General features: G+C 39.7%; 1 protein-coding gene across 1 annotated transcript in view; it reads right to left on the bottom strand.

The window, feature by feature from the left end:
• Positions 1-25,332, bottom strand: part of MDN1 (midasin AAA ATPase 1) — a 178,884-nt gene that overhangs the window by 50,345 nt on the left and 103,207 nt on the right. The window contains exons 42-59 of the mRNA XM_032274472.1: positions 22,986-23,145; positions 21,665-21,781; positions 20,256-20,464; positions 18,817-18,965; positions 18,250-18,461; positions 17,717-17,937; positions 16,068-16,181; positions 13,267-13,399; positions 11,839-11,954; positions 10,570-10,703; positions 7,108-7,265; positions 6,766-6,886; positions 5,579-5,789; positions 4,994-5,225; positions 4,536-4,662; positions 3,825-3,995; positions 1,320-1,534; positions 567-954 (exon numbers count right to left, since the gene is read on the bottom strand). Of these exons, the coding sequence (XP_032130363.1) occupies positions 567-954; positions 1,320-1,534; positions 3,825-3,995; positions 4,536-4,662; positions 4,994-5,225; positions 5,579-5,789; positions 6,766-6,886; positions 7,108-7,265; positions 10,570-10,703; positions 11,839-11,954; positions 13,267-13,399; positions 16,068-16,181; positions 17,717-17,937; positions 18,250-18,461; positions 18,817-18,965; positions 20,256-20,464; positions 21,665-21,781; positions 22,986-23,145 (3,188 nt within the window). The remainder of the gene's footprint in view (positions 1-566; positions 955-1,319; positions 1,535-3,824; positions 3,996-4,535; positions 4,663-4,993; positions 5,226-5,578; positions 5,790-6,765; positions 6,887-7,107; positions 7,266-10,569; positions 10,704-11,838; positions 11,955-13,266; positions 13,400-16,067; positions 16,182-17,716; positions 17,938-18,249; positions 18,462-18,816; positions 18,966-20,255; positions 20,465-21,664; positions 21,782-22,985; positions 23,146-25,332) is intronic.

The raw sequence follows: 25,332 nt of genomic DNA, 5'->3' as shown, positions 1-25,332 counted from the left end.
AGTACTGGGATTACAGGGGTGAGCCACCACACCTAGCCTTTACTTGATTCTTGAGTGTTAGACAGCAAACACCAATAAGTCCAAAATTCCTAGGACATAGGGATACTATATACTATCTAAAGAAATATCCAAATCCAGGCCAGGCGTGGTGGCTTATACTTGTAATCCCAACACTTTGGGAGGCCAAGGTGGGTGGATCATGAGGTCTGCAGTTCAAGATCAGGCTGGCTAAAATGGTGAAACCCCATCTCTACTAAAAGTACAAAAATTAGCCAGGTGTGGTGGTGTGTGCCTATAATCCGAGCTACTCAGCAGGTGAGGCAGAGAACTGCTTGAACCCAGGAGACAGAGGTTGCAGTGAGCTGAGATCACACCACTGCACTCCAGCCGGGACAACAGAGCAAGACTCCATCTCAAAAAAATGAAACAAAACAAAACAAGACTCCTGGGAAGTCATAAGGCAGCTTCTGCAATATCATGATCTGAATTCCCAAAAGGAGTAACACAATCAGCAGATCCAGCAGGTCAGGGAAGCAGCCCATGCTCCAAACGCCTGGCTCCCATACCTCTTCTTTGGCGTAATTGAGCTTGTACTCCCTCTTCACCGCAGGGTCAAAGCGTGCCTGGGGAAGCCATGTCTGAATCTGCAGCAAGCCAAGGCTCACCCAGAGGCTCCCACGCTGGGCTGGCTCAGGCAGGCTCTTCTTACTCACCCCTTCACCAAAAAAGTGGTGCAGGGAGGTGAGCAACTGGCAGAGCAGTTCCTTGGGCAGCACCTCCTGACCAGCCATGTCACCAAGAGTCTGGCCCACATGCTGGAAGGCCTGGCTGCTCCCAAGCAGCAGCTGCTCACAGTTCTGCATGTACTCCTGCCGCCGGGGCTCTGGGAGCAGCTCTGCTAGGCCTGCCAGGTGCCGGAATAGCACCAGCCCCTGCAGTTGGGAATCCGTGCGTCTGTGGGGACAAAAGGAAAGCACCGAAAGGCTTGTACTGTATCAAAAGGCATTGCTTTTCATATACTATCGCTCTCTCAAGAAATAACCACAGAATGCAGCATCAATATGTGGAGCTGAACTTCTGTTCTCACATAGTCTTATTTGGTTTACTAAGCATCACCCTCTTGATCACAATATGCTTAAAACTGACAGAGGAACTGGTCAGCTCATGGTAGCCCGAAAATATGCTGATCCAGGCAGGAAATGCCCTCACTCCAAACACCAGAACTAGCCACTATAGAAGGAAGTTCTCACTGGGTATCTGCTCCATGCTCTGGAGAAAAGGCAGGAACTTTACAGTATGCTTCCAGGGCGAGGGAATACCTGAATTCTGCTACTGAAGAGATAGCCATGTTGGTCCAAAGCATCAAACTGAGGTCCTGGAGCTGCTGGGTTCTCTCAACCCACTCTCCTAGGGTCACGTGAGAGGAGGACAGGATGGGGAGGCCACTCACATCCCAGGGACTTGCTCTGCAGCTGCTGGTTAAGACTTCAAAGCAGCACTTAGAGAATATGGGTCTATTGAGATTGCCAGGGCCCTAAGGGACAAGAGAAGAGTCAATAACTTTTAAAAATTAACTAAGACAATTTCCAGAAGCAGCAACAGAGAACCCGAAAGGAAAGAATAAAAAGAGAAGGTTCGGGTTGCTTGGAACAGGTAAGCATCTCTCAGAGATGGGATTAGAAGGAGAGAATGGGTTGGGGCTGGTATACCTTAAATGAAAGTGGACTCCATGCTCTAGGAAATGGGCAATGGGTGCTTTAGTAATGCATGAGGAAAGACTGCAAACCTGGGAATCAGGGAGAACATTCGTGCAGAAGGGAAGGAGCCACACTATAGGAGGATAAAAGGTAATTCAGGAAAGGAGTGAGAGACAAATGTAAGAGCCAGGGACAAAGCTGCCGTGTCTATGCTCCTTAGACTGTTAAATGGGACACAAAAATAACTGTCCAAAGCAAAGCGTTGTCAAAGGGCTGACAGCCAAATCTGTGTGATGGTCAACTCTATATGTCACACAAACCTCAGGGATCCAAAGTTTACCACTAAAGGCTTTGAGAGGTGTTTTACAATAAGGTCAAGTAAATCCATAAATATTTGGGGCAGTAAGGTATATGATAAATGTGGCGTTTCAAATGAGAGTGGAAAGGACAAATTAGTCAAAATGGTGTTATTACATCGCTATTGGATCTGTTTGTATAAAAGAAAAAAAGTTGCGTCCCTCTCTCATAAAACAAACAGATGACATTGATTTAAACATAAAATAAAAATACAGGAGAAAATAATAGAAAATAATTTTGAACTGTTAAGGTGATGAAGGGAAACATTTTTTAAAAGCATGACCCTAAAGTCAGTAAGTAGAAGGGGTTGGCATATTTGGAGGGAAAAAATAAAACTTGTGACATGTAAGAAAACAAACTTGAGAGACGATGGAAAACTAGAAATACAATTCCAACCTACATGGGACAAAAGTTTAACATACATAACATATAAAAAGATCTTCCTCCCAGGTAGCTGGGATACAGGAGTGAGCTACAATGCCCAGCCAACCCAAGTTTTTTTCTTAAAAAAGGACGACCATGACTAGAAAATTCAGAGAAGAACTAAAGGGGATCAATAAACGTGAAAATATGCTTCATCTTCGCATTTATCAAAGAAGTGCAAATACGTTCTAACTGTATGACAGAAACAATTAGAAATGTTTATAACACCTAGTGTGGCAAGCAGATGAAGAACAGGTCCTCATCTTTATATTAAAGGAAACTAAACCTCACTGTGGTCATCCAGGACTTCAGGACTTCGCTCTTCACTGGCTCCTCTCATCTTTGAAAAAGTAAAAAGCAAAAGCCCCATCTGTAGTTTGATGATAACCACAATTTTGCTTTTAATGTGTAGATACTCTGACCAAGGATTCAACTGTAATTCCAGTAACTTATGTGCAGAAATGCACCAACAAGTGGACAAAGGTGTATACAAGGATAGTCAATGTGGCACGCTTATTAAAGGAGGAGGGAGAAAATGCAAGAAACTTCAACACTTTATCAGTAAGAAGGTGAGTGAAATAAATTCGAACACATCAATACAACAGAATAACTTCACAAAACAAGCTGGAATGAGCCGGGCACAGTGGCTCATGCCTGTAATCCCAGCACTTTGGGAAGCAGGGGCAGGCAGATCACAAAGTCAAGAGATTGAGTCCATCCTGGCCAACATGGTAAAACCCCATTTCTATTAAAAAATGCAAAAGCAGCTGGGTGTGGTGGCACACGCCTGTAGTCCCAGCTACTTGGGTAGCCGAGGCAGGAGAATCACTTGAACCCAGGAGGCAGAGGTTGCAGTGAGCCGAGATTGTGCCACTGCACTCCAGCCTGGCCAACAAGAGTGAAACTCCATCTCAAAAAGATAAATAAGCTGGAATGACATACATATTTCTATTACATATATGTGTACTTATTTTTGTTTATATATGTATTTAATATAAAAATATATGTAAAAAAAGGATACAGAGCAGAGTGGACATTTCTAATGAATTGTATATATTATATATACATATATCTGTACTGTTTAAATATTTTATAGTGAAAAAATTATCTTTTAATTATAGTATAGACTTTTTCAATAAAACCTTTTTTGACTTATCTCCGAATTTCACAAATCATTTAATATGGTATACTTTTACTGACACTAAACTTATTTAACATCCTGCAGAAAATAAAGCTTTGCAATCACCTAGTCACTATTGTATGCCAGGAATAAATGTTTATTGATAGATCCATTCAGAAACTCTTTTGCCACTATCAAACATTTTTTATAATTTTAGACCAACAAACCTTCAAAGTGGAGCCCAAAAGGGACTTGGGTGCCTCCCTCTCCTGCATGGCAGGCCAATGGTTCCACATTAGCCAGTACTCTGGATGTGTGGTCACTGTACTGCTCCAGAAAGCCATAAACATGGAATTAAATAACTCGGACCACAAAGAAGTAATTTCTTCAGGAGACACCTAAAAATTAAGGAATAATTAGGTAAGAGAATATTTGAGAAAGACTTCATAAATCAAGTTATTAGTTCTCTTTTTTCTAAGACTCATCCAAAACTATCATGACTTTAAAGGTATTAATCCAAATTTTTCTGATTCTCTGCCACACCAGTAATCTTGGTCAAGAAATGTGACATGTTTACAGTTTTATTTAAAGCTGTACTAATGAAATTCTATTAACCAAAGTTTATTACTATTATTAGAAGAGTAAAAAACATTCTCACAATATATTTTTGAGCAATTGGGAAATTTTTAGAAGCAAATATTTTCATTTCATTTAATTGGAAACCAAATGAATACTCCTGTGATAAGAGTTGTAATATACCCTCATAATTACTGCAAAAGAATATTAAAAATTCTCTCCTTTAAGAGGTAACTCAAAATAACCTGAGGTTTCCAACATGGAATTTTAAGAATAAACAAAATGTTTTGCAACCACTCTGTCACAGAAAATCTAATCAACTCATAGTGTAAAGGAGGCTTATGTCTCTTTGTGATTTTTACCTTCTGATGATGCAGCAAGGACCACAGATCTCGAAGCTCTTGAGGAGCAACTGGTGTGTGATAAAGACAAAATGAGATGAGATGATGTATCTCCTCATTTATCTGGGGTTGTTGATTTTTGCTGCATCTGTTCCAAAAATAAAGAGGGAGAAGATGGGGTATGGACTACCAAAGAACTACTGGAAAGCTGCTACAGTAAGGAAAGTGTAACATAAAACTTATAATACCTTTATCTAAAAATGAACAAGTCCATTGATAAAATTCCTAGTGACTTTTAAAGTAGAGTCAAAACTAGCAAAAAACCTTCAATACATTTGGGCTTTCCAAAACGGCAAACTATCTCCCTCGGTTCCAGAAACCATCCCCATCAAGTCTGTGCTTTGTTTATGGGTACAGGATATACAGACTAATAAAGAGAGAAAGTTTCCACAAGAAAAACAGCTGAGAGCATGGTTTACCTTCTAAGATAAGCCTGTGCCATAAAATCAGCTGTCACTTTGTACTGCCAAAGCATAGCCAGGTACTCCATTGCAGGCCACAACTGAACAATCCTGGTGAGCTGGATCAGGGAGGTAAAGCGTGGATGGGACAGGGAGGAAGCTTCACCATGCTTTTTCTCCAGAAAACCAAGTGAGAGTCCTTTGGCTTTCAGTTCTAAACACTGAGCATGCACAAAATTCCTCAGTTCATCTGGACAAAAGACAAACATTGTATTAGGGCATAGTGGTCAAGAGTACAGCCTCTAGATTCTCAACAGCCTGCTATGAGACTGCAAGCTTAACTTGAGCTAACCAGAGTTAAGCTCCTTAACCTGAGCTCTGAGATTCTCATCTGTGAAATGTTATTAACACCCACACGATTCTACTGATGGAATTTAAAATATATGTGAAGTTTAGCCCTATGCCTGACACTTATTTAAAGATATTTACACTATACCCCTCACATTTCCCAGAAAAGAAAAGTCTAAGGGAAAACTTAATAGCTACCAGCAAGAGGATATTTTCTGAGCATTTGTCAGCTAGCCAAGTGCTAGAATATTTTACCTGGGTTGACATCTTCCAAAATATTAGCTCTAAGTATCAATCCCCAGGCTTGCAGGAGACTTTTCTTCAATGTCCATTCAGAAGCAACCACTTGGAGACGATTAATGTCTTCCTGCCATCCACTCTCCCCAAGGGCAGGCATCTGCTCCCTGACGGCAAGGACTTTGTTAAGCACCTTCAGTTGTGAAAAACACTCCACCACCAGCTTGTCCTGAAACAACAAAACCCGCAAGAACAAACTATAGAGCACAAATGTGTTTTCATTAGTAGCCTATACAGTCTGAGAATAAATTTATGATATATTCTTAACGTTTCCAGAAAACAAAGGACTTGTTTACTCTCTACCCGGTTAAATCTCTACCCAGCCTTAGTAATCTGAGGAATAAGTAAAATGATATTATGTAGCAAATTACTTAACAAGATTCATAGGATAGAACCTGCCCTCTTGTTATCTGTGGGTTCGGCATCAATTCAACCAATCGTGGGTTGAAAATATTCAGGGGGAAAAATGGATGGTTGTGTCTGTACTGAACACGTTAAGGACATTTTTATCTTGTCATTATTACCTAAGCAATACAGTATAATCACTATTCACACAGCGTTTACATTGTATGAGGTACTGTAATTTAGAGATAATGTAAAGTGTACACAGGTTATATACACACTCAACGCCATTTTATATAAGAGGCTTGGGCTGTCCTGGATGTTTGCATCCAATGAGAATCCTCAAACCAATCACCCCCAGATGCCAAGGGAAAACTGTATTTAAGAGTTATGCTTTCAAGACAAGGATTAATCTTTGTTTTTTTGAGACGGAGTTTCACTCTTGTCACCCAGGCCGGAGTGCAATGGCATGATCTCGGCTCACCATAACCCCCACCTCCTGGTTCAAGCAATTCTCCTGCCTCAGCCTCCCAAGTAGTTGGGATTACAGGTATGTGTCAGCACACCTGGCTAATTTTGTATTTTTAGTAGAGACGGGTTTTCTCCATGTTGGTCAGGCTGGTCTCAAACTCCTTACTTCAGGTGATCCACCACCTCGGCCTCCCGAAGTGCTAGGGTTATGGGTGTGAGCCACTGTGCCCAGCAGACAATGATTAATTCTTACCCGATGTCGGTTCCCAAGTTCCAGGACTTCAGAAAAAGTAGTCAAATATTTTTTATTTACTAGATACTTCCAAGCGTACCTTAAAAGGAAACGGTCGTCCCAGGAACTTCTGCAACTTCTTTACACCAGCAAAGCTGCCGGTCTGGCTCCCTAGACACTTCTGAATATGTTCTGAGACAGTCTGAACTTCTTTGTAATATCTTTAAAGGAGAACAAGAGCAGACGGGAAATAAGGAAAGCGGGAAACACTGGAGAGTAAGAGAAGTCATTGATATTTTCTTTTTTAATTGTGCATTCACGAATATGCCAAGGGAATAAACCAAAATAAAGCAAGAAGAAATAGTTTCAGTTCCAAATCCTCTTATCTTTAACATCATGTGTCTGTAATTCTTGACACTACTACTCGCAATATGAATCTTACTTGTCTTCGTGATTCATCAGAAGTCGGGGGATCTGGTGGACCAGATGTTTTAAAACCCAGTGCCAATGGAGGGCAAGAAGCGCCAGACCTGGGGCATCTACTTTTACTGTGTCGGCTACAGTCCAAAACCGGTCCCGCCACTGCAGAGAACCTAAGATCTAAAAACAAAGCCTCTTAGATAAGACAGCAAGAGGAATGACTAAAAAAAGAAGAAAAAGAAAAACAACGTAAATCAAGACTGCTCACAAACATCTTCTGGGAAAAGACACACAAGGTAGAGTATAATTGTTCATCAATGCTCAACATACATACACAAAAAGTCTAAGGCTAAACTGGAATATATGTAGGAACATTAAGGCAGAGAGAGGAGGCAAAGATCTTTCAGCATTTGAAGCAGAAAGTTATTAGAGAAAATAGAATTATTGGGTCAAAGTGTAGGTCATCTTATAAGAAACTACTAACTGTATTAAAGCAGCTATACCATTTTGTACTTCAACTGGAAGGGTAGAAGAGTTTCAGTTGCTCCATTTTTTTTGCCAATACTGGCTGTTAATGATTTTAACTTTAGTTTCATTTTTATTTCTATTCTGGTGGATGGTATCTCACTGTGGTTTCAAGTTACATTTCTTTGATAACTGATGGCACTGCAATTTTTAAAGTGCTTACTAGGCATTCTTATAACTTCTGAGAAGACATTCTATTCAAATGTCTCGCTCATTTTAAAACTGGGTTGTGGTGAGGCGAGGTGGCTCATGCCTGTAATCCCAGCACTTTGGGAAGCCAAGCGGGCAGATCACAAGGTCAAGAGATTGAGACAACATGGTGAAACTCTATCTCTACTAAAAATACAAAAATTAGCTGGACATGGTGGTGGTTGCCTGTAGTCCCAGTTATTCAGGCGACTGAGGCAGGAGAATTGCTTGAACCCAGGAGGCGGAGGTTGCAGTGAGCTGAGATCATGCCACTGCACTCCAGCCTGGCAACAGAGCAAGACTCCATCCCAAAAAGAACAAGAAAAAAAACTGGATTGTATTAGCATAGCTAGTTTATGGAATTTACATGTTTTGTTAAGAGTTTTTCCCAGTATATTCATTTTTTCCAAGTACGTTTATAAAGGTAGCTATGAAGAATAGAAGTTTTAAATTTTGATGAAATCAATTTATCAATATCTTTCATTTACAGAGAATCCTAAAAAAAATTTGCCTATACTTAGGTTGTAAAGATTTTTTCCTAAGTTTTCTTTTAGTCAGTTTGTAATGTTAGTTCTTTTTTTAAAGGTCTCATCTATGTTGAGGTAACTACATATAATGTGACATAAGGGTAAAGGCTCATTTTACTTTATATGGACATCTAATTGTTCCATCATCAGTTACTGAATTGACCATTTTTGCTATTAAATCACCTTTGCATATTTAACAAAAAACAAAACAAACAAAAATAACTGGCCATGTATGGGAGAGGGGTCTATCTGTGAATCCTCTATTTTGTTTCATTGATCTAAATGTCTATCCTTAGACAATACCATACAGTTTTAATACAGGATTGCAATGCAAAGCAGGTATCTGAGACTCCAACATGGCCCTTTGAATAATTTATTTTTACAGTAACACTGTTTCTAGATTAGTGATTTCCTTCCATAGTCCACAAGGTCAAAGCTATTTTCATAATATCATGTTATTTGCCATTTTCACTACAATGACATTTACACTAATGATACAAAAAAAGGACTGACAAGCAAATTATGACTATTTGACAGACATTGCATTGAAAATGAATGATGTGAAACTGTTACTTCAAAAGAAACAATTGAGAGGCTGGGGCACTGGCTCATGCCTATAATCCCTGCACTTTGGGAAGCTGAGGCAGGTGGATCATCTGAGGTCAGGAGTTCAAGACCAGCTTGACCAAGAAAGTGAAATCCCATCTCTACTAAAAATATAAAAATTAGCCAGGTGTGATGGCACATGCCTGTAGTCCCAGCTATTCAGGAGACTAAGGCAGGAGAATCACTGTTAGAACCCAGGAGGAAGAGGTTGCAGTGAGCCAAGATTGCGCCATTGCATTCCAGCATGGGTGACAGAGGGAGACTCCTTCACACACACACACACACACACACACACAAAATTGGAAAACAGAGTTTGACAACTTCCTGGTAACGATTTTTCTGATGAGATTTGTGATTTTCACAGGTATGACTTTATTTATTTATTTATATTGAAGGATGAAATGTGCCAACTCAGTAAACAATATTTTCCAAGTTATCTATGCATGAGCTATAGACTCACGCAGGGTCAAAATCCATACAAGGTGCAAAATAGGACAATGAATTTGAACAGAAGTTCAGTGATTATTTGCTCAGATTGCCCATCGCAAATAACCTTTACAAAACTACCTGTCATTTTTGCTGTGTCATCAAATAAAAATATTCAAAATTATATGGAATGGTTACTAACATATTCTTCTCCTTTCCAACCTAACTATGGAGCCCAGCTTTTCTTCACAAACTTTATTCCAAACAACATACTACAAGAATCCATCTTCTCACAAGCCAGATCTACAGACGCTTGCAGGAATGTAAAACAGTTCTGCACTTTTCAATTTTTATTTTAGAAATTGCTATTATTTTTATTAAAAATAAGTTATCCATATTAACATGAAAGTTTGCTATTGTATTTTAAGCAAATTTATGGGTTTTTTTTTTTTTAACATTTTTCAGATTTAGTTAATATGGTAAAAACTGACAGTGTAGCATCTATTGGATTTTTGAGAACCTTTAAGAATATAGAGGCAGAGATCAAAAAGTTTAAGACTGGCTGTTCTACTTTATTAGACTTACTAGAATAATATGGATTAAAAACTCCATTTAACCCACATGTGACAATAATGTCTAGGAGGACTTAAGTGGATTAAAATGTAACTGATACAATCTATCAATAGGTGAATCAATAAAAAAACTGTAGATCCATACAATGGAACACTCCTCAGCAATAAAGAGGAATACATGAGTGTATCTCCAAATCACAATGGTGAGTGAAAGAAGATAAACAAAAAAAAATACTGTATAATTCCACCTGTAGAAAATATAACTGATCCACAGTAACAGAAAGCATATCAACAGCTACCTGGCTGTGGGCAGGAGAAGGAAAGAAGAAAATACAAAAAGCGAATGAGGAAACTTTTTGGGGTGATGGATATGTTCATTATTCTTGATTGTGTTAATGGTTTCGCAGGTGCATACATGTTAAAACTTACACGCTTTGAATATATGCAGTTTATAATATGTAAATTATACCCCAATAAGACTTTAAATATGTGCATAGGTATATTTAAAACTGTTAAGAATAAATTTCGTAAGTAATATTGGGCATACAGTAACAGTGAAGTTATTCTTTCCCCTAAGAATCTTTATGCCAACAAAGACAAATTTTGTTGTTTAAAATAAAACAAGGTGTAGTTCCTTACTTCATTGACACTGGCATCAGACACCACTCCCTGGGAGGACTGTACCCAGAGCAGGATTAGTGCATCACAAAGTTCAAAAAAAGCAGCAAGATTGACCACAATTTCATGGGGCAGAGTGTGATAGCTCTCTGGATCTGAGTCAACATAAATAAGAACATTTCATCAGATTTAAAATAATCTCTGGACATTTTCAAAATACACTATAATCTAGAACTTAAATGTTATCCCCAGTACAAAGGTCAATTTTGAAAGAGCAAAACCAAACCAAATTCTTTGCCTACTACAGGTTGAGTGTCTCTTATGTGAAATGCTTAGGATCAGAAGTGTTTCAGATTTTGGATTTTTTTTGATTTTGGAATCTCTGCACATACATAATGAGGTATCTTGGGGAAATACATAGTCCAAATTTTATATTTTAAAATATTTTTAATAATTTTGTGCATGAAACAAAGTTTGGACTGTATTTTGACCATGGCTTATTACATGAGGTCAGGTATAAAATTTTCCATTTGTGACATCATGTCAGTGCTCAAAAAGTTCCTGATTTTCGAGGATTTCAGGTTTTGAATTTTTATATTAGGGATATTCAATCTATATTATTAAACTTGGCAAATGAGGCATGTTTAACTACAGATGTAAATAACGTCTCACTGACAAATGCAGATTATAAAGCAAAAATGTATTTATGCAAGTGTTTAAGTACAAAATGAAAATTAAGTACATATGTTTAGATGGATATGAGAAAATATAAATGAAATTGTTACTAACAGTAGCCGATGTAAAGATGAACTTTTTCAATGTTTATACTTTAACAGTTTGAATTTTTTCCAACAAGCACAACTATTTTTTCAATTAAAAACAAAATAAAGATGCGAGAAATGCTTCCTCCTATAAGAAATGCTTATGAATGTTATTTTTTTTTAGCGGACAGATCTGGTTTTCAAGTGGCTGTGCTACTTGCTAGACATGTGACTTTGAGCATCTCCATGTCTCCCTTTCCTCACTGATAACATGGGACCTCACAGGTGGCTATAAAAAGTAAATGAGATCACGGACATGTAAAAAGCATTTAGCTAAGCACCTGGCACAAAGTAAGTGCTCACTAAATGTTAGTCATTAATACTGGGTAAGGGAACATGTTTAAAATCAGGCCAGCAGATGAAAAGAAATCAGTAAACAGCAGCAGCTGCTGAATATGCCTCTCAACTTTAGCAACATTATGCAATCAGATGCTTAAAATTACAGAACACAAAAGGTAAATGTTCTTACCTTGATGGAATTCAAAGGACATTCTCAAAACACTATCTCTTAGCTTTTTGCTACCAACAGAAACCAATTTTGCTTCAGTAAAAACCCGTTTTTCCCGGTCAAGATATATGATTGTCCTGGAATGAGATTCAAAAAACATAACAAATAGTTATCAGTTAAAAACATTTTCAATCATATCTTCCATCTGATGGAAAACTTGGAATATCAGCATCCTTCATCCTGCCATTCCTCTCCTGCCTCTGCAAATCTTGGACTAAAGAGATGGCGGTGAAAGTGACAACTACTAAGGTGAAAGGAAAGAGGATGGATGGACGGAGAAAGCTGGGTCTAGGCAGACTGCCAGGTCTTGGTCTGCTACAACCTGACAAACTGAACCGTGAACTCTTCAAAGCGGCCACAGTAGAAAGAGGAGTTGGGGGAGTAGGGGGCTGGCAGCTTGCAAGCCAACCTCTGAGGTATACACTACACTTGTGGATTCACTTTGAAAATTATGTAAATTCATATGTGAGTGTGTACATAAGTATGGGGGTGCTATTGTATCTCCAACATTAGAGGACAAGAAATGATGTGGACAGAGCTAAGGAAGAGACAAGTAAAAACAAGTAGGAAAAAAGGGAAAGAGCTGCTGAGAATCAAACAAAAACCAGGCTAGGTGCAATGGCTCACACCTACAATCCCAGCACTTTGGGAGGCCAAGGCAGGTGGACCACTTGAACTCAGGGGTTCAAGAGCAGCCTAGGCAACATGGCAAAACCCTGTCTCTACAAAAAAAATACAAAAATTAGCCAGGTGTCAGGGTATGTACCTGTAGTCCCAGCTACTTGAGAGGCTCAGGTGGGAGGATGGCTTAAGCTCAGGAGGCAAAGGCTGCAGTGATCCAAGACTGTGCCACTGCACTCCAGCCTCAGTGACAGAGATAGACCCTATCTCAAAAGCAAAACAAAAACAGAAAACAGCTGGGCACGGTGGCTCACGCCTGTAATCCCAGCACTTTGTGAGGCTGAGGTGGGCGAATCACCTGAGGTCGGGAGTTCGAGACCAGCCTGACCAACATGGAGAAACCCCTCTCTACTAAAAATACAAAATTAGCTAGGCATGGTAGCGCATGCCTGTAATCCCAGCTACATGGGAGTCTGAGGCAGTAGAATCACTTGAACCTGGGAGGCAGAAGTTGCAGTGAGCCAAGATCACACCATAGCACTCCAGCCTGGGCAACAAGAGCAAAACTCCATCTCTAAAAAATAAAACAAAACAGAAAACAGTAGAAATATGACTATCGTACGATAAAGGCAATCATCTCCACAACCCAAAACTTCTCAGGTTCATAAAATTCAACACATGTAAGCTATACTTGACAGATTCGTAGGAATGGTATAATCTGAGAAGCTGGTGAGGCAAACAGTGCACAGAGCAGCAGGTTTCACCTACTTGTTTGCAGCTGATTCTAAAAGGGCAAAGAGCTGGTCAGGCTGGTCTGTTTTTGGGTCAAAGTCCATCGAATTTCTAATCAGGTCTAGAGCCTGCATATTCCACCGGGGATCCAGAGGGATCACAAATTCCTCTAGTTTAAAAACAAAACAAAACAAAAATCAGAAATACTGGAGTTAAACTCCTTGCCTGGCAAGTTTCAGTTGAATATTTTCATTGTTTTACTTTGAGCACATTGAGTACTGATGAGGAAGAGGCTGAACCAGTAAATACCATGAGCTTCATCCCATGATACTAAAAAAGCAGGGTTTAATAGCTTTTACATTCTTTCTTTTCCAAATGCAAAGTATCTCTATGTACTGAAAGTCCATCCCAAGGCAGGGTATAAAGGTAATCCCTACTAAAACACAACAATCCAACCAATGAATTCACTTCCTGAGATCACACTAACCCATGGGCTAAATTACAGTGGTCACCATTAGCTTAAAAAAAAAAAAAAAAAAAAAGTTACTTAACATGGCAGAAAATGAATAAATACATCTCACTATCTGTTTTCATTAAGAAAACAATGCAATTTTTTTTTTTTTTTTGACGGAGTTTCGCTCTTGTTGTCCAGGCTGGAGTGTAACGTTGTGATTTCAGCTCACTACAGCCTCCACCTTCAGGGTTCAAGCCATTTTCCTGCCTCGGTCTCCCGGATAGTTGAGATTACAGGCGCCCACCACCACGCCCAGCTAATTTTTGGTGTTTTTAGTAGAGACGGGGTTTCGCCATGTTAGGCAGGCTGGTCTCGACCTCCTGGCCTAGGGTGATCCGCCTACCATGGCCTCACAAACTGCTGGGATTACAGGCATTTCCCACTGTGCCCGGCCAACAATGCAATTTTTTAAACTTAAGAACAATTTATCCAGAATCAGAGTGTGGCTGCTGATGCCCCACAATCCTCTGGCTCACACCTGATACAACTTCTGTGAAACAGCAGGAGACTGACACTTTCCAGAAGTTGTGAAAACCCAAGGGTGGGAGGCAAGACACCAAAAAGGGTAACATTAATTTGAAGGTGGCTGGCAGGATGGTTCAGTGGAGCACTTTAAGTTTTAAAAGTATCAACCATATAGTGGACAACCCAGACTACTCGGGACATAGTGTGAACAGCAGGTACATTAAAGAGGGAAACCATTTCCAACGCCCAGTAAGATAAAAAGGCTACACAACTGAAAAAGATGGTTAGAGCTAATGTGTTACAACAGAGGACAAGTAATCCCTGCTGAAAATGAAAGCTGCTACTGTAAAACTGTGTTTGTAAAGATTACAATCCTCATAGTGGAAAGCCATGACTTAGTTCAGCCACAACTTGACTCGAAAAGTATTTTTCTCTATTGTTTGATCTCTTCCCATTCACTCCACAATCTTTAGTGTACATAAAGGAATTATTCAGCACAGAAGCATCATGCATATTTTTTTCTAAACCAAATGGCAATAGTATATTTTGATCTACATCAAATGAAGATGGAGGTAGAAAATTTTAAATGTGGTGTTGTGAAAATGCCCATTTTCTTCATTAAACCTTGTGTCAATCAAGTTTATATCACTCTGTTTTAGGAAATGTTTATCCTCACTCCTTATTTTAAAAAATAAATCTTGAATACTTTCTTTGATCAGATAGCTTGGATGGCTATTTCTGTTATCACTATGGTTTTATAACTTTGTCGTCAAGGCTTTTTCAGAGACAGGGTTTGGCTCTGTCCCCCGGACTAGAATGCAGTGGCACTATCACAGCTCATTTGCAGCCTCAAACTGCTGGACTCAAGGAATCATCCTATCTCAACCTGCCAAGTAGCTGGACCACAGCTATACGCCACCGCATCTATGATGAAAGTTTTATATTTTCCTAAGTTAACTGATCCTGTGTAACTTTCCTTTAAGTCAAATATCTCATGGTTTGAAACTCTTCCTACTAACAGAGTTGGTAAACAACACAAAGTTAAGAGTGGAAGGGACCTCAGAGAAATAAGAGCTCAATTCCCCTGGTTTCTAAACACAAACAGAGACAGCAAATGATGAGCCAAAAATCTACCAAGCCAGTTTGTGGCAGAGTTGGTACCAGAGCCCAGTGTTGCAACTCTCTGATTCTTTTCAGTCCATGGCACATCATCAGCCTCCTTCAGAAGCTGAAGGGTAAATGGATAGCTTTAGGTAAAGCATGGTGGTTCAAGCCTCTGGTCCTAGCACTTTGGGAGGCCAAAGCAAGAGTATCGTTTGAAGCCAGGATATAAAGACCAGCCTGGGCAACTTAATGAGAGCCTGTCTCTTTAAAAAAAAAAAAAAAAAAAAAAAAAAAGGCCAGGTGCAGTAGCTCTTGCCTGTAATCCCAGGACTTTGGGAGACCAACGCAGGTGGATCACCTGAGGTTAGGAGTTCAAAGACCAGCCTGACTAACATGGAAAAATCCCATCTGTACTAAAAATACAAAAATTAGCCGGGTGTGGTAGCACATGCCTGTAATCCCAGCTACTCGGGAGGCTGAAGCAGGAGAATCACCTGAACCTGGGAGGCGGAGGTTGTGGTGAGCCGAGATCAAGCCATTTCACTCCAGCCTGGGCAACAAAAGCAAAACTCCATCTCAAAAAAAAAAAAAGGAGTTTAAAAAAAAAAGAAGGAGAATTTGCTTCTGCATATCATGAGTCTTCTTTAAAAATACTGTTACGTTGAGACCTCTAACAGGTTAGATCTTTTTTCCCATGAACTCAAAAGACAGGTTTCCTAAACAGTGCTAAGAGCTAGAAATCAAAAGTGCATACCTGACGTATTTGGTTGTAATATTTTGAAAACATTACTGACTGCAGCTGAGAGGGAATGTGAGTAAAAATTCCTGAGAGATGCAGCACTGGCTTCCAAACGAATCTGTATGGACTCTGTGGAGGAAGGAGAAAACAACGTTAGACTCTAAAGCAGTGCTATCCAACTGAACGTTCTGCAATGATGAAAATGTTCTATAGCTGCATAGAATAACCACTAGTCACATAGGAGGACTTGAAATGGGGCCAGTGCAACTAAAGGGCTGGATTTTTAAAATCTAATTTATATTTATATTTTAGTAGCTCTCTGTGGCTGGCTAGTGGCTATCATGTAGGACAACATAGATAAAATGTTTATACAAATTCTCTCTACACATGTTTAGGCAGATGACCACATGGTTCACAAAATAATATAAATATCCACTGGCTTACTGACAAATTCTCACGGAGTAGAAAGGTTCATGTAAACACAATTACTTAATCTCCACCAACAAATTCCATGTTCTGTGCTTTACAGTTCAAGCAATGTTGTGATTGCTTTGTCCTCTCTTAAAATGAAAGAACTACAAAAAGAGTACAGGTGGCCCTCCATATCTGAGGGTTCCACATCTGTGGAATTCAACCAACTGCAGATCAAAACTATTCAAAAATTAAAAAAAAATAAAAGTACAACAAAAATAATATCAATTTTTCCACAACATACTACAACAACTTTTTTTTTTTTTTTGAGATGGAGTTTCGCTCTTGTTGCCCAGGCTGTAGTGCCGTGGTGCGATCTCGGCTCACTGCAACCTCTACCTCCTTGGTTCAAGCGATTCTCCTGCCTCAGCCTCCTGAGTAGCTGGGATTACAGGCATGCACCAAGATGCCTGGTTAATTTTGTATTTTTAATAGAGATGGGGTTTCTCCATGTTGGTCAGGCTGATCTTGAACGCCTGACTTCAGGTGATCCAACCACCTCGGCCTCCCAAAGTTCTGGGATTACAGGTGTGAGTCACCACACCCAGCCTGCAACAACTACTTACATAGCATTTACATTGTATTAGGTATTATAAGTAATCCAGAGATGATTTAATGCATACAGGGGATGTGTATAAGGTATATGAAAATACTATGCCATTTCATATAAGGGGCCTTAGCATCCACGTATGTTGGTGTTCCCGGGTTGGTGGGGGAGGGAGAGACCTCCTATCAATCCCCCACAGATACCAAGGGACAATTCTATGTGTGACAAAATGTAGCACTGAAACTAAAATAAGATTAGAATCTTAACATACTTTTAGAGGAAATGAATTTATCAAAATTAATACCTTTCCCAGATAGAACGATTCTGCAACAGTAGTACAGCACAAAAAGCAGATGTTCAAAACTGAAAACTAAAATAATATAGTATGCTTTCCTTTTGAATATGTTAGAAAGGTGAATATGTCCTGAAATGCTAAGGATAACATGGAAACAAAAGTTTATCTTGTGACACATCCACATGCAGACTTGCTCCTGAACAGTAACGCTAGATCACAAATTTCTTCCTAGGAGACCTCCCAACTGTAATTTTAACAGTGTAGTCACACATTAACACAGCTCCTGAGGCACTTAAATAGCATAAGTGTATACAAATCACATCACTGAACAAATTAAGTTGTTCTACTCACCAAGCCCCTGTGGTATATTCTTGGCTAAATGATAAAGCCATTTAACTCTGAGCATCCAATCCTGATTGGTTGCTCTTTCTATGAGCAATTTAACAGCCATGGCCAAAACATCTGGTTCATCGATCCAGTAAGTATCTACTTCAACTGCATTGAATTTCAGGTTCTCAGGGTTGGAGGACTGCATAATTTTCTCTAAGTCTTGCAAGGTAAGAGGCTGACTCCTGAAATTCATTTGAATGAACAAACTCAGTACTAGAATAACCTTTTATTTCATATTCCAAATAAGTGAGAAAACTCCTTTCACAAATATTGGATGAAGGATAAGGAGGAAAGATGAGTCCCCCACAGAGAGACAATTTAAACATATGTAATAAATAATAAATACGGAGCAATATCACAAAGAACAAAACTATGACAGCTGCATAATAAATGGCCACAGAATGTTCCACTTAAATATATTGTATCCTGACCATTTCCAGCAAGAGCAAAAATCAGCCAAGAAACCAGAGACAAAAGCTGAAGGCTCCACTGACCTTGCCCAGCTGCTGGTTTTCATGCTCATCCTGTTGAGACAATATGCTAAGATCTGTCCATCACTTCGGACTGTAGACAGGTGAGAATCTTCAGTAGCAAAGAGAGCTGAGGGCACAGAATCTGGCCACAGTCCCATGGCAAGAATGGAGTCTCCCCAGGTTTCATGTGCTCGAAGAGAAGAAACATGTTTCTCCAGTAAAACCTGTACAAGCTGTTAGGAGATGAAAACACAGTACAGTGGTACCAACATAAAAGTGATACTCCCCAAAGAAACAGCAAATAAAGTAGTAAGAGTTCATGTGATCACCTCACAACTCTTAATACACTCTTCAATGAAAAACACAAGTTAAATTCTATGTTTGCTGATGACAGGTAAGTTTCAAAAAGGATTATTTTACATTCAAGCTATTTTCCAACAAAGTAACTGGATACCAGATCTCTATTAGAGCAAACTGCGGTGGTCAACTCTTTGAGGTCACTGAGGTGCCATCTTTAAAAATAATTTCCTTGTACTCAATAATGTAGGGTATCGCAACTTAGAAATTTTCTGAAATGCTTCATAGTACCTTCCGGTTTGCTGGTGAATGCTGGGAACAGACATATACTTCCCAGCATGCTTCAGAAAAGGCTCTGTCTAAACTCAGCCCTCGCTGCAGGTACTGGACAATTAGTATGGCTGTCTGGATTAGAGCTGATACAGAAGATGTTGGAGAACCTATCAAAAAAAAATTGCCATCTATAAACAATAGTCTTTAAAACCTCCAATGAAAATGGATAAATTTTACCCTCCCATCAAACTTCCTTCCACTTAGCCCCACCCAGATACTTATTTTAGAAAACCTTCTAAATAGACTCTAGAGTCCCCCAAAGGCTCAATGGACCTGTAGGGACCTTTGTATTCCTAGCTTCCTGTTTCTTTCAGCTAACTGTAGTTTATTACGGGGGACTCATTTACAGATGTGATCAAGCCTGGTCATGTATATCCTTAATCTAATGCTGACACACACTGAAGGTGACAAGTTGAGTATAACCTCATAAAAGGCCATGGGATTTGAAATCCTACAAACCTATTTGCAAACTCCAGCCATTATTCTTAACTGATAAATTACCAAACTCTCTTAGTCTTATCTGGAAAATGAAAGCATACGCCTAGCAGAAATAATGTAACGACTAAATAAGCAATCTGCATGGGACCTAACGGAGTAGTTACCAACAAGCAATACTTCATTTATTATCTTGCTCCTTTTTATATAATTGAAGATTTAGAAAAAGTCACACCTGTCTGTTTTAAACAAATCAAAGTTTCCTCTTTATTCCAACTTCGAGAGGCTGTTAATGACCGGGACAAATGATGGGGGCAAACTTCATAAACCTCAGTGCCTAAAGCAGAATTACTCAGGGGTTAGCCTCTGCTTACATGCATCAGAATGGCATAGAAAGTGTCTTTCAGATACTGATTCCTGTGCCTCGCCCTGACCTGCTACCTGCTGAACCCAATCTCTTGGGGTCTTTTTATTTTTTATTTATTTATTTTTTTAATGGAGTCTTGCTCTATTACCAGGCTAGAGTACAGTGGCACAATCTAGGCTCACTGCAACCTCCGCCTCCCAGTTTCAAGCGATTCTCCTGCCTCAGCCTCCCGAGGAGCTGGGACCACAGGCGCACGCCACCACATCCAGCTAATTTTTGTATTTTTAGTAGAGACAGGGTTTCACCATGTTGGCCAGGATGGTTTCAATCTCTTGACCTCGTGATCCGCCCGCATTGGCCTTACAAAGTGCTGGGATTACAGGTGTGAGCCACCAAGCGTGGCCAATTCTTAGGGTCTTACATTTAGTGTATATAGATAGAAATTACCAGGAAATTCACATTTTTAACAAGATTTCCTGATATTTTTTATCTCTATATACTCAATGTAAGAAATCTTTGACTAATAGGCCAATGGAATAACTTAAATTTCTTCAAGACTAAAACTGTGCAAAGGCCCAAAAGTCAAGCACCTCACCTACAACAGTGCTCCGGGTCTCTGTGTGTAGAGCCAAGAGGATGTCACATACACTGTTCCCCACCAATCCAAGGCTGTGTAGCAGAACTTTCAAATCCAGGTTGTCTGGGGTGCTCACATCCCCTTCTCCTGAAATGTAGATTTCCAGTCCACGATTCCTCATAGCTCGGGATATATCTCCATGAACAGGATCCATTGAGAGAAAAAGTCTAGAAAAACAGCAATTCAAAGAAAATAATTATTTTAAATCCCAGTGCAACCAAAGGTGTAGCTCAGCATGAGCCAGTGAGAGCAACTTTTACATGGCTCATTGTCAGAGAATTCACACCAAGGATCTTTTACTTCTTTTTCTTTTTTTTTGAGATGGAGTCTCACTTTGTCGCCCAGGCTGGAGTGCAATGGCATGATCTTGGCTCACTGCAACCTTTGCCACTTTGCCTCCCAAGTTCACACAATTCTCCGGCCTCAGCCTCACAAGTAGCTGGGACTACGGGCACACACCGCCACACCCGGTTAATTTTTGTATTTCAGTAGAGATAGGGTTTCACTGTGTTGCCCAGGCTCGTGGTGAACTCCTCAGCTCAGGCAATCTGCCCGCCTCAGCCTCCCAACGTTCTGGGATTACAGGTGTGAGCCACTGCCCCCACAGGATCTTTTACTTCTAATATGCATCAATATAGCAAAATATTTTCTCTAAGCCTACTTTCCTAAGGAAATGTGTATGATATATCCAGTGTGCCCTTAGTGCTGAGAACTTTAAAAATCTAACCTTCAGATATTCCCCAAGGTAGGCAGTACTAATTCATTATTTTAACTCACCTACAGACAGCAGAACAGAAGCAAGTGTAGTCTCCTGAAACAATCGGTTTCATATACTGAATGCCCATCAACATCTCCATCTAGTTATCTGACACCTCTCTCATTCATGTCTGAAAATAAACAGCTGATTCCCTGTAGGTCCTCCCTGCATTAAACCTGCTCCTTTACCAGTCTTCCCCTTCTCAATCAATGGCAACCCCATTTATCCAGTTACTCAAACCAAAAACAGAGAAGTCATCCTGATTCTTCTTTTTCTCAATCCATATGTCCATCAGCAAGTCAACCCATCTGACCACCTTCATCTAGGCCACTGTGATGTCCTGCCTAAACTACTGCAAAAGGAATGTGACTGGTATCCCTGCTTCCAACCTTCATCACCAATGCATGGCCAAGACCTCACACCTCTTGTTTATGCTGTGTTCCCAGAGCCCAGCAGTGCCTCAGTAAGTATTTGTTAAGTGAATTAATAAATGGTGAACTTGCTCATGACTCAGTTTATAAATAAAATATGTAAGGAAGTCTTAACAAATGTCCACCTCTGCTACTGAGGCTGTCAGATTCTGAGGCAGAAATGTAAGAGACATAAATACCTGAAATTGGGATTTGGTGTTATCGTGGGAGTGGATCCATCTATCATTCCTCTCTCACTAACAGTCAGGACACCTCCAGGTTCAAGCAAAGCATTCAAACGATCCAATACTGATGGGCTGCACAGACAGAATTCAAATGGTGAATAGGCCGACACGCTGCATTGACTCTTCTTTCCTTCCATGCTCGGGACCCAAATGTTTTTTTTTTTTTTTTTTTTTTTTTTTTGAGACAGAGTCTTGCACTGTCGCCCAGGCTGGTATGCAGTGGCGTAAACTCTGCTCACTGCAACCTCTGCCTCCTGGGTTCAAGCAATTTTCCTGCCTCAGCCTCCTGAGTAACTAGGATTACACATGCCTGTCACTATACCCAGCTAATTTTTTGTCTTTTTAGTAGAGACGGGGTTTGACTATGTTGGCCAGGCTCGTCTCAAACTCCTGACCTCATGATCCGCCCACCTCGGCCTCCCAAAGTGCTGGGATTACATGCGTGAGCCACTGCACCTGGCCTCCAAATGCTTTTGACCCACATTTCCTTCTGGCACAATCACTTACCCAGATACAATAGTGACCTCTTTCCAAAGTATATTCCCCATTCATTTCCCTTCTCACTCCCCAAGGAACATAGCCCAGGGCCTCATACACAGTAAATACACAATTAATTTTTGAATAAAATTAAAGAAAATGCTAATTAAGTTCCCTGCACTATAACCTTTTCATTTTTTCCTTTCCTGCCCCCCCATCCCTCAACATTATCAAATCCATTTAAGGTGACTGGATTTCACTTTGTAACAGTTACATAAATGCTCCGCGAAAAATGGCCATCATGTAACTTGTAATAGCTTCTATTATGGTAACTACATATGTACAGTAGTTTCACACTTGTCCTTTACCTTACTGTAAGATCAAAAATGATACATGGTTGAATCGCTGTATCACTGATGCCCATTTACTAAATGCCTGCCTTGTGTCAGACCCTGCATTAGAAAAAATTGCACCGAAGAAACCCTAACAAAAAAAGGGAAGACTTCTGATATTAAAAGTCCTAACTCAAAGGAGGTTGCCAGGAAAAGTAATCCAATTTTGTTAGCCTTTGGTTTGGCTCAAAATTATCATACAGAGCTGAAATCTTATAGTTGTCTGATGATAAACTACCACTGTTCACCACAGGGAGAAGTTTACAGAATATGGTTGAGGATGCCTATGTAATTAATTAAGAAAAAAAGTAGCTTCAAAATACCAGCACTTCTATCTGGGTCTCTACTTTGACAAGCACACTCAGATTTCAAGCTGGACCATTCACGACGAGGCATATGGTTCTTACTTGCAGAAGTTAACATTATCCATCAGAAGCCAGTCTCCAGACTTCAGGGCCTGAACCAACATGCTGTCAACCCATTCAAACGTGCCATGGCTACAGCCGCTGGCCGACTGCGTAAGCTTCACACCAAAGCTTCGGAACTCTTCAACAAGTTTGGCAAACTCTGAAACGTCACAGGGAAGAATCACCATCCATAGCACTTAACTTCAAACCAAGAATTAAGTTTATGAAAAGGAAACTTGTTACTTCTAGCCCAGTTTTTTCTTTTTAAGATTTCATAATAGAATAAATAGAAGAATACTTTGCTTCTGTTTAAACACAGATAGGAAAGTTAAGTTTAAGACAGAAAATACTTGCTAATGGCTCTCAATTAATAGCTACTCAGGGCTGACTCTAGGATAACAGAAGTGGCAAATGATTTTTCTGTATTACGGTTTGTCAAATGGCAGAAGGAGGATAATGTTCCCCACCTATCAGTGCATTTATGCTAAATGAAAGTGTTATAACTTCACACAGTACAAACTGGGCTTCCTTTATGAGCATATCATATGATTATAATAACTGGTAATTACTTGCTAAGTGCTTTGTAGTTTATAAAGCCCTTCCCTAGAAATTTTTCAATAGATCTTTTTGGTTGGGAATTATCTTATGACCATTTTTCATATACAAGGTAATATACATTGCATTTCTACTTCTAAAGATGAGGTAGTAACAAGGTTTAGACTTAATCTACCATTGTTAATTAATGACTAGAAAACTGGGCAAAATATGTGAAACATACGCTTTAGTATTGGACAATAGGCAGCACAAGACTGTGACATCTGAGGGAAAGAAAAAAAATCAGGTGAAGACCCATAATTGCCCTGGCTTTCTTCCTGGAATCAATTTCTGGATTGCAAAGCAGGGAGAGGGAACCCAAACACATCAGGGAGTTCATGGAGTTGAACAGACAGAGTAGAGTTCAGGGAAGCTAAGGCAACTTGAATGAAGAACAGAGTACTTAAGTGGAGGGAATTACTCAGAGAAAGAACTCCAAAAATCTCAGTAAGGGCCTTAGAATCTGCATGTGCATATAAAGGGTGAAGCTCTACATGGATGAGCAAAAACTGCCAAAGAAAGGAAAATTACTGGGGAAATGCAAGCTGAATAATTCCCAGAGTTCAAACTGTGCTGAGTATCATTCTAGTTCCCACCAGACAAATTGAAGAGAACTCACTGACTACAAGGTCATTCACTAGAGATGCTACCCAGGTCATGCTTCAATAGTGAGGCTAATCCAGCCCTACAGTAAAGTATATTCTAGATTTGATCTTAAAAAGCTTAAAAGTGGCTGGGTGCAGTGGCTCACGCCTGTAATCCCAACACTTTGGAAGGTCAAATCAGGGGATCACTTGAGCCCAGGTATTCAAGATCAGCCTAGAGAACATAGCAAGAACCCACCTCTAAAAAAAATTTAAAAATTAGCCAGGCATAGTGGCACATGCCTATAGTCCCAGCTACTCAGGAGGCTGACTGAGGTGGGAGGATTGCTTGAGCCCAAGGGGTCAAGGCTATAGTGAGCTGTGATCACACTGCTGCACTCTAGCCTAGGCAACAGAGTGAGACTGTCTCAGAAAAAGTATGAACATAATGAGAACTACATTTTAAAAGTCATACAAGTTCAGAAAAACATCAAAGGATACAGATAAAAAGTTTAGTCAAATGTAAAATAGCAGACAAATTGCTTTAGTCCTTTCACTCTATTAATAACTGTAAGAAATTAATCAATATGAAACAGCCAATGCTAAATAAATAGTAGTATTGGGAATAAGCTGTGAGAACTTACCCTAATATTTAATTTCTAACTGACTTATGAAAGACTTACACACTCACTAGATTAACGGCTTTGGAGGAGGCCTGGATTCAAAACTTAGCTCCTTGTTTCTGGAGTCTCCCCCAGAAACACCCCCAACCCTCCCCCCTCCCCCCGAAAAAACACCCTTGCCCAACCACTTGCTAACTGTAAGACTGAAGGCAGTAATTTCATCTCTATGAACATTCATTCCCTCATCTATTAGATGTATATAATCCTTCCTATAATGCAGTGTTATCATGGTGATTAAAAGTACATATATTCAGTACAGTGTTTGCAATAGATACTCAAAATTCGATGAGTTTTACAATATCCATTAAAAATATATGATACACGGCTCCATTGGATATCTTTTATAATTAATTTGAGTGAATGAGTAAAGGATTTCAAGTTCAAATGGCAGGCTTAAAGTGAGAAATGATGGATCAAATCAACAATGAAGAAAGTAAATGAGTGGTCCACAGCCACAGATAAAATGTTTGTTGGGCTAGAAGTGGG

Source organism: Sapajus apella, unplaced genomic scaffold (assembly GCF_009761245.1).
Source record: "Sapajus apella isolate SASKATOON/1434 unplaced genomic scaffold, GSC_monkey_1.0 scaffold6, whole genome shotgun sequence".
Taxonomy (NCBI): domain Eukaryota; kingdom Metazoa; phylum Chordata; class Mammalia; order Primates; family Cebidae; genus Sapajus; species Sapajus apella.
This window is presented reverse-complemented; position numbering and strand designations above follow the sequence as displayed.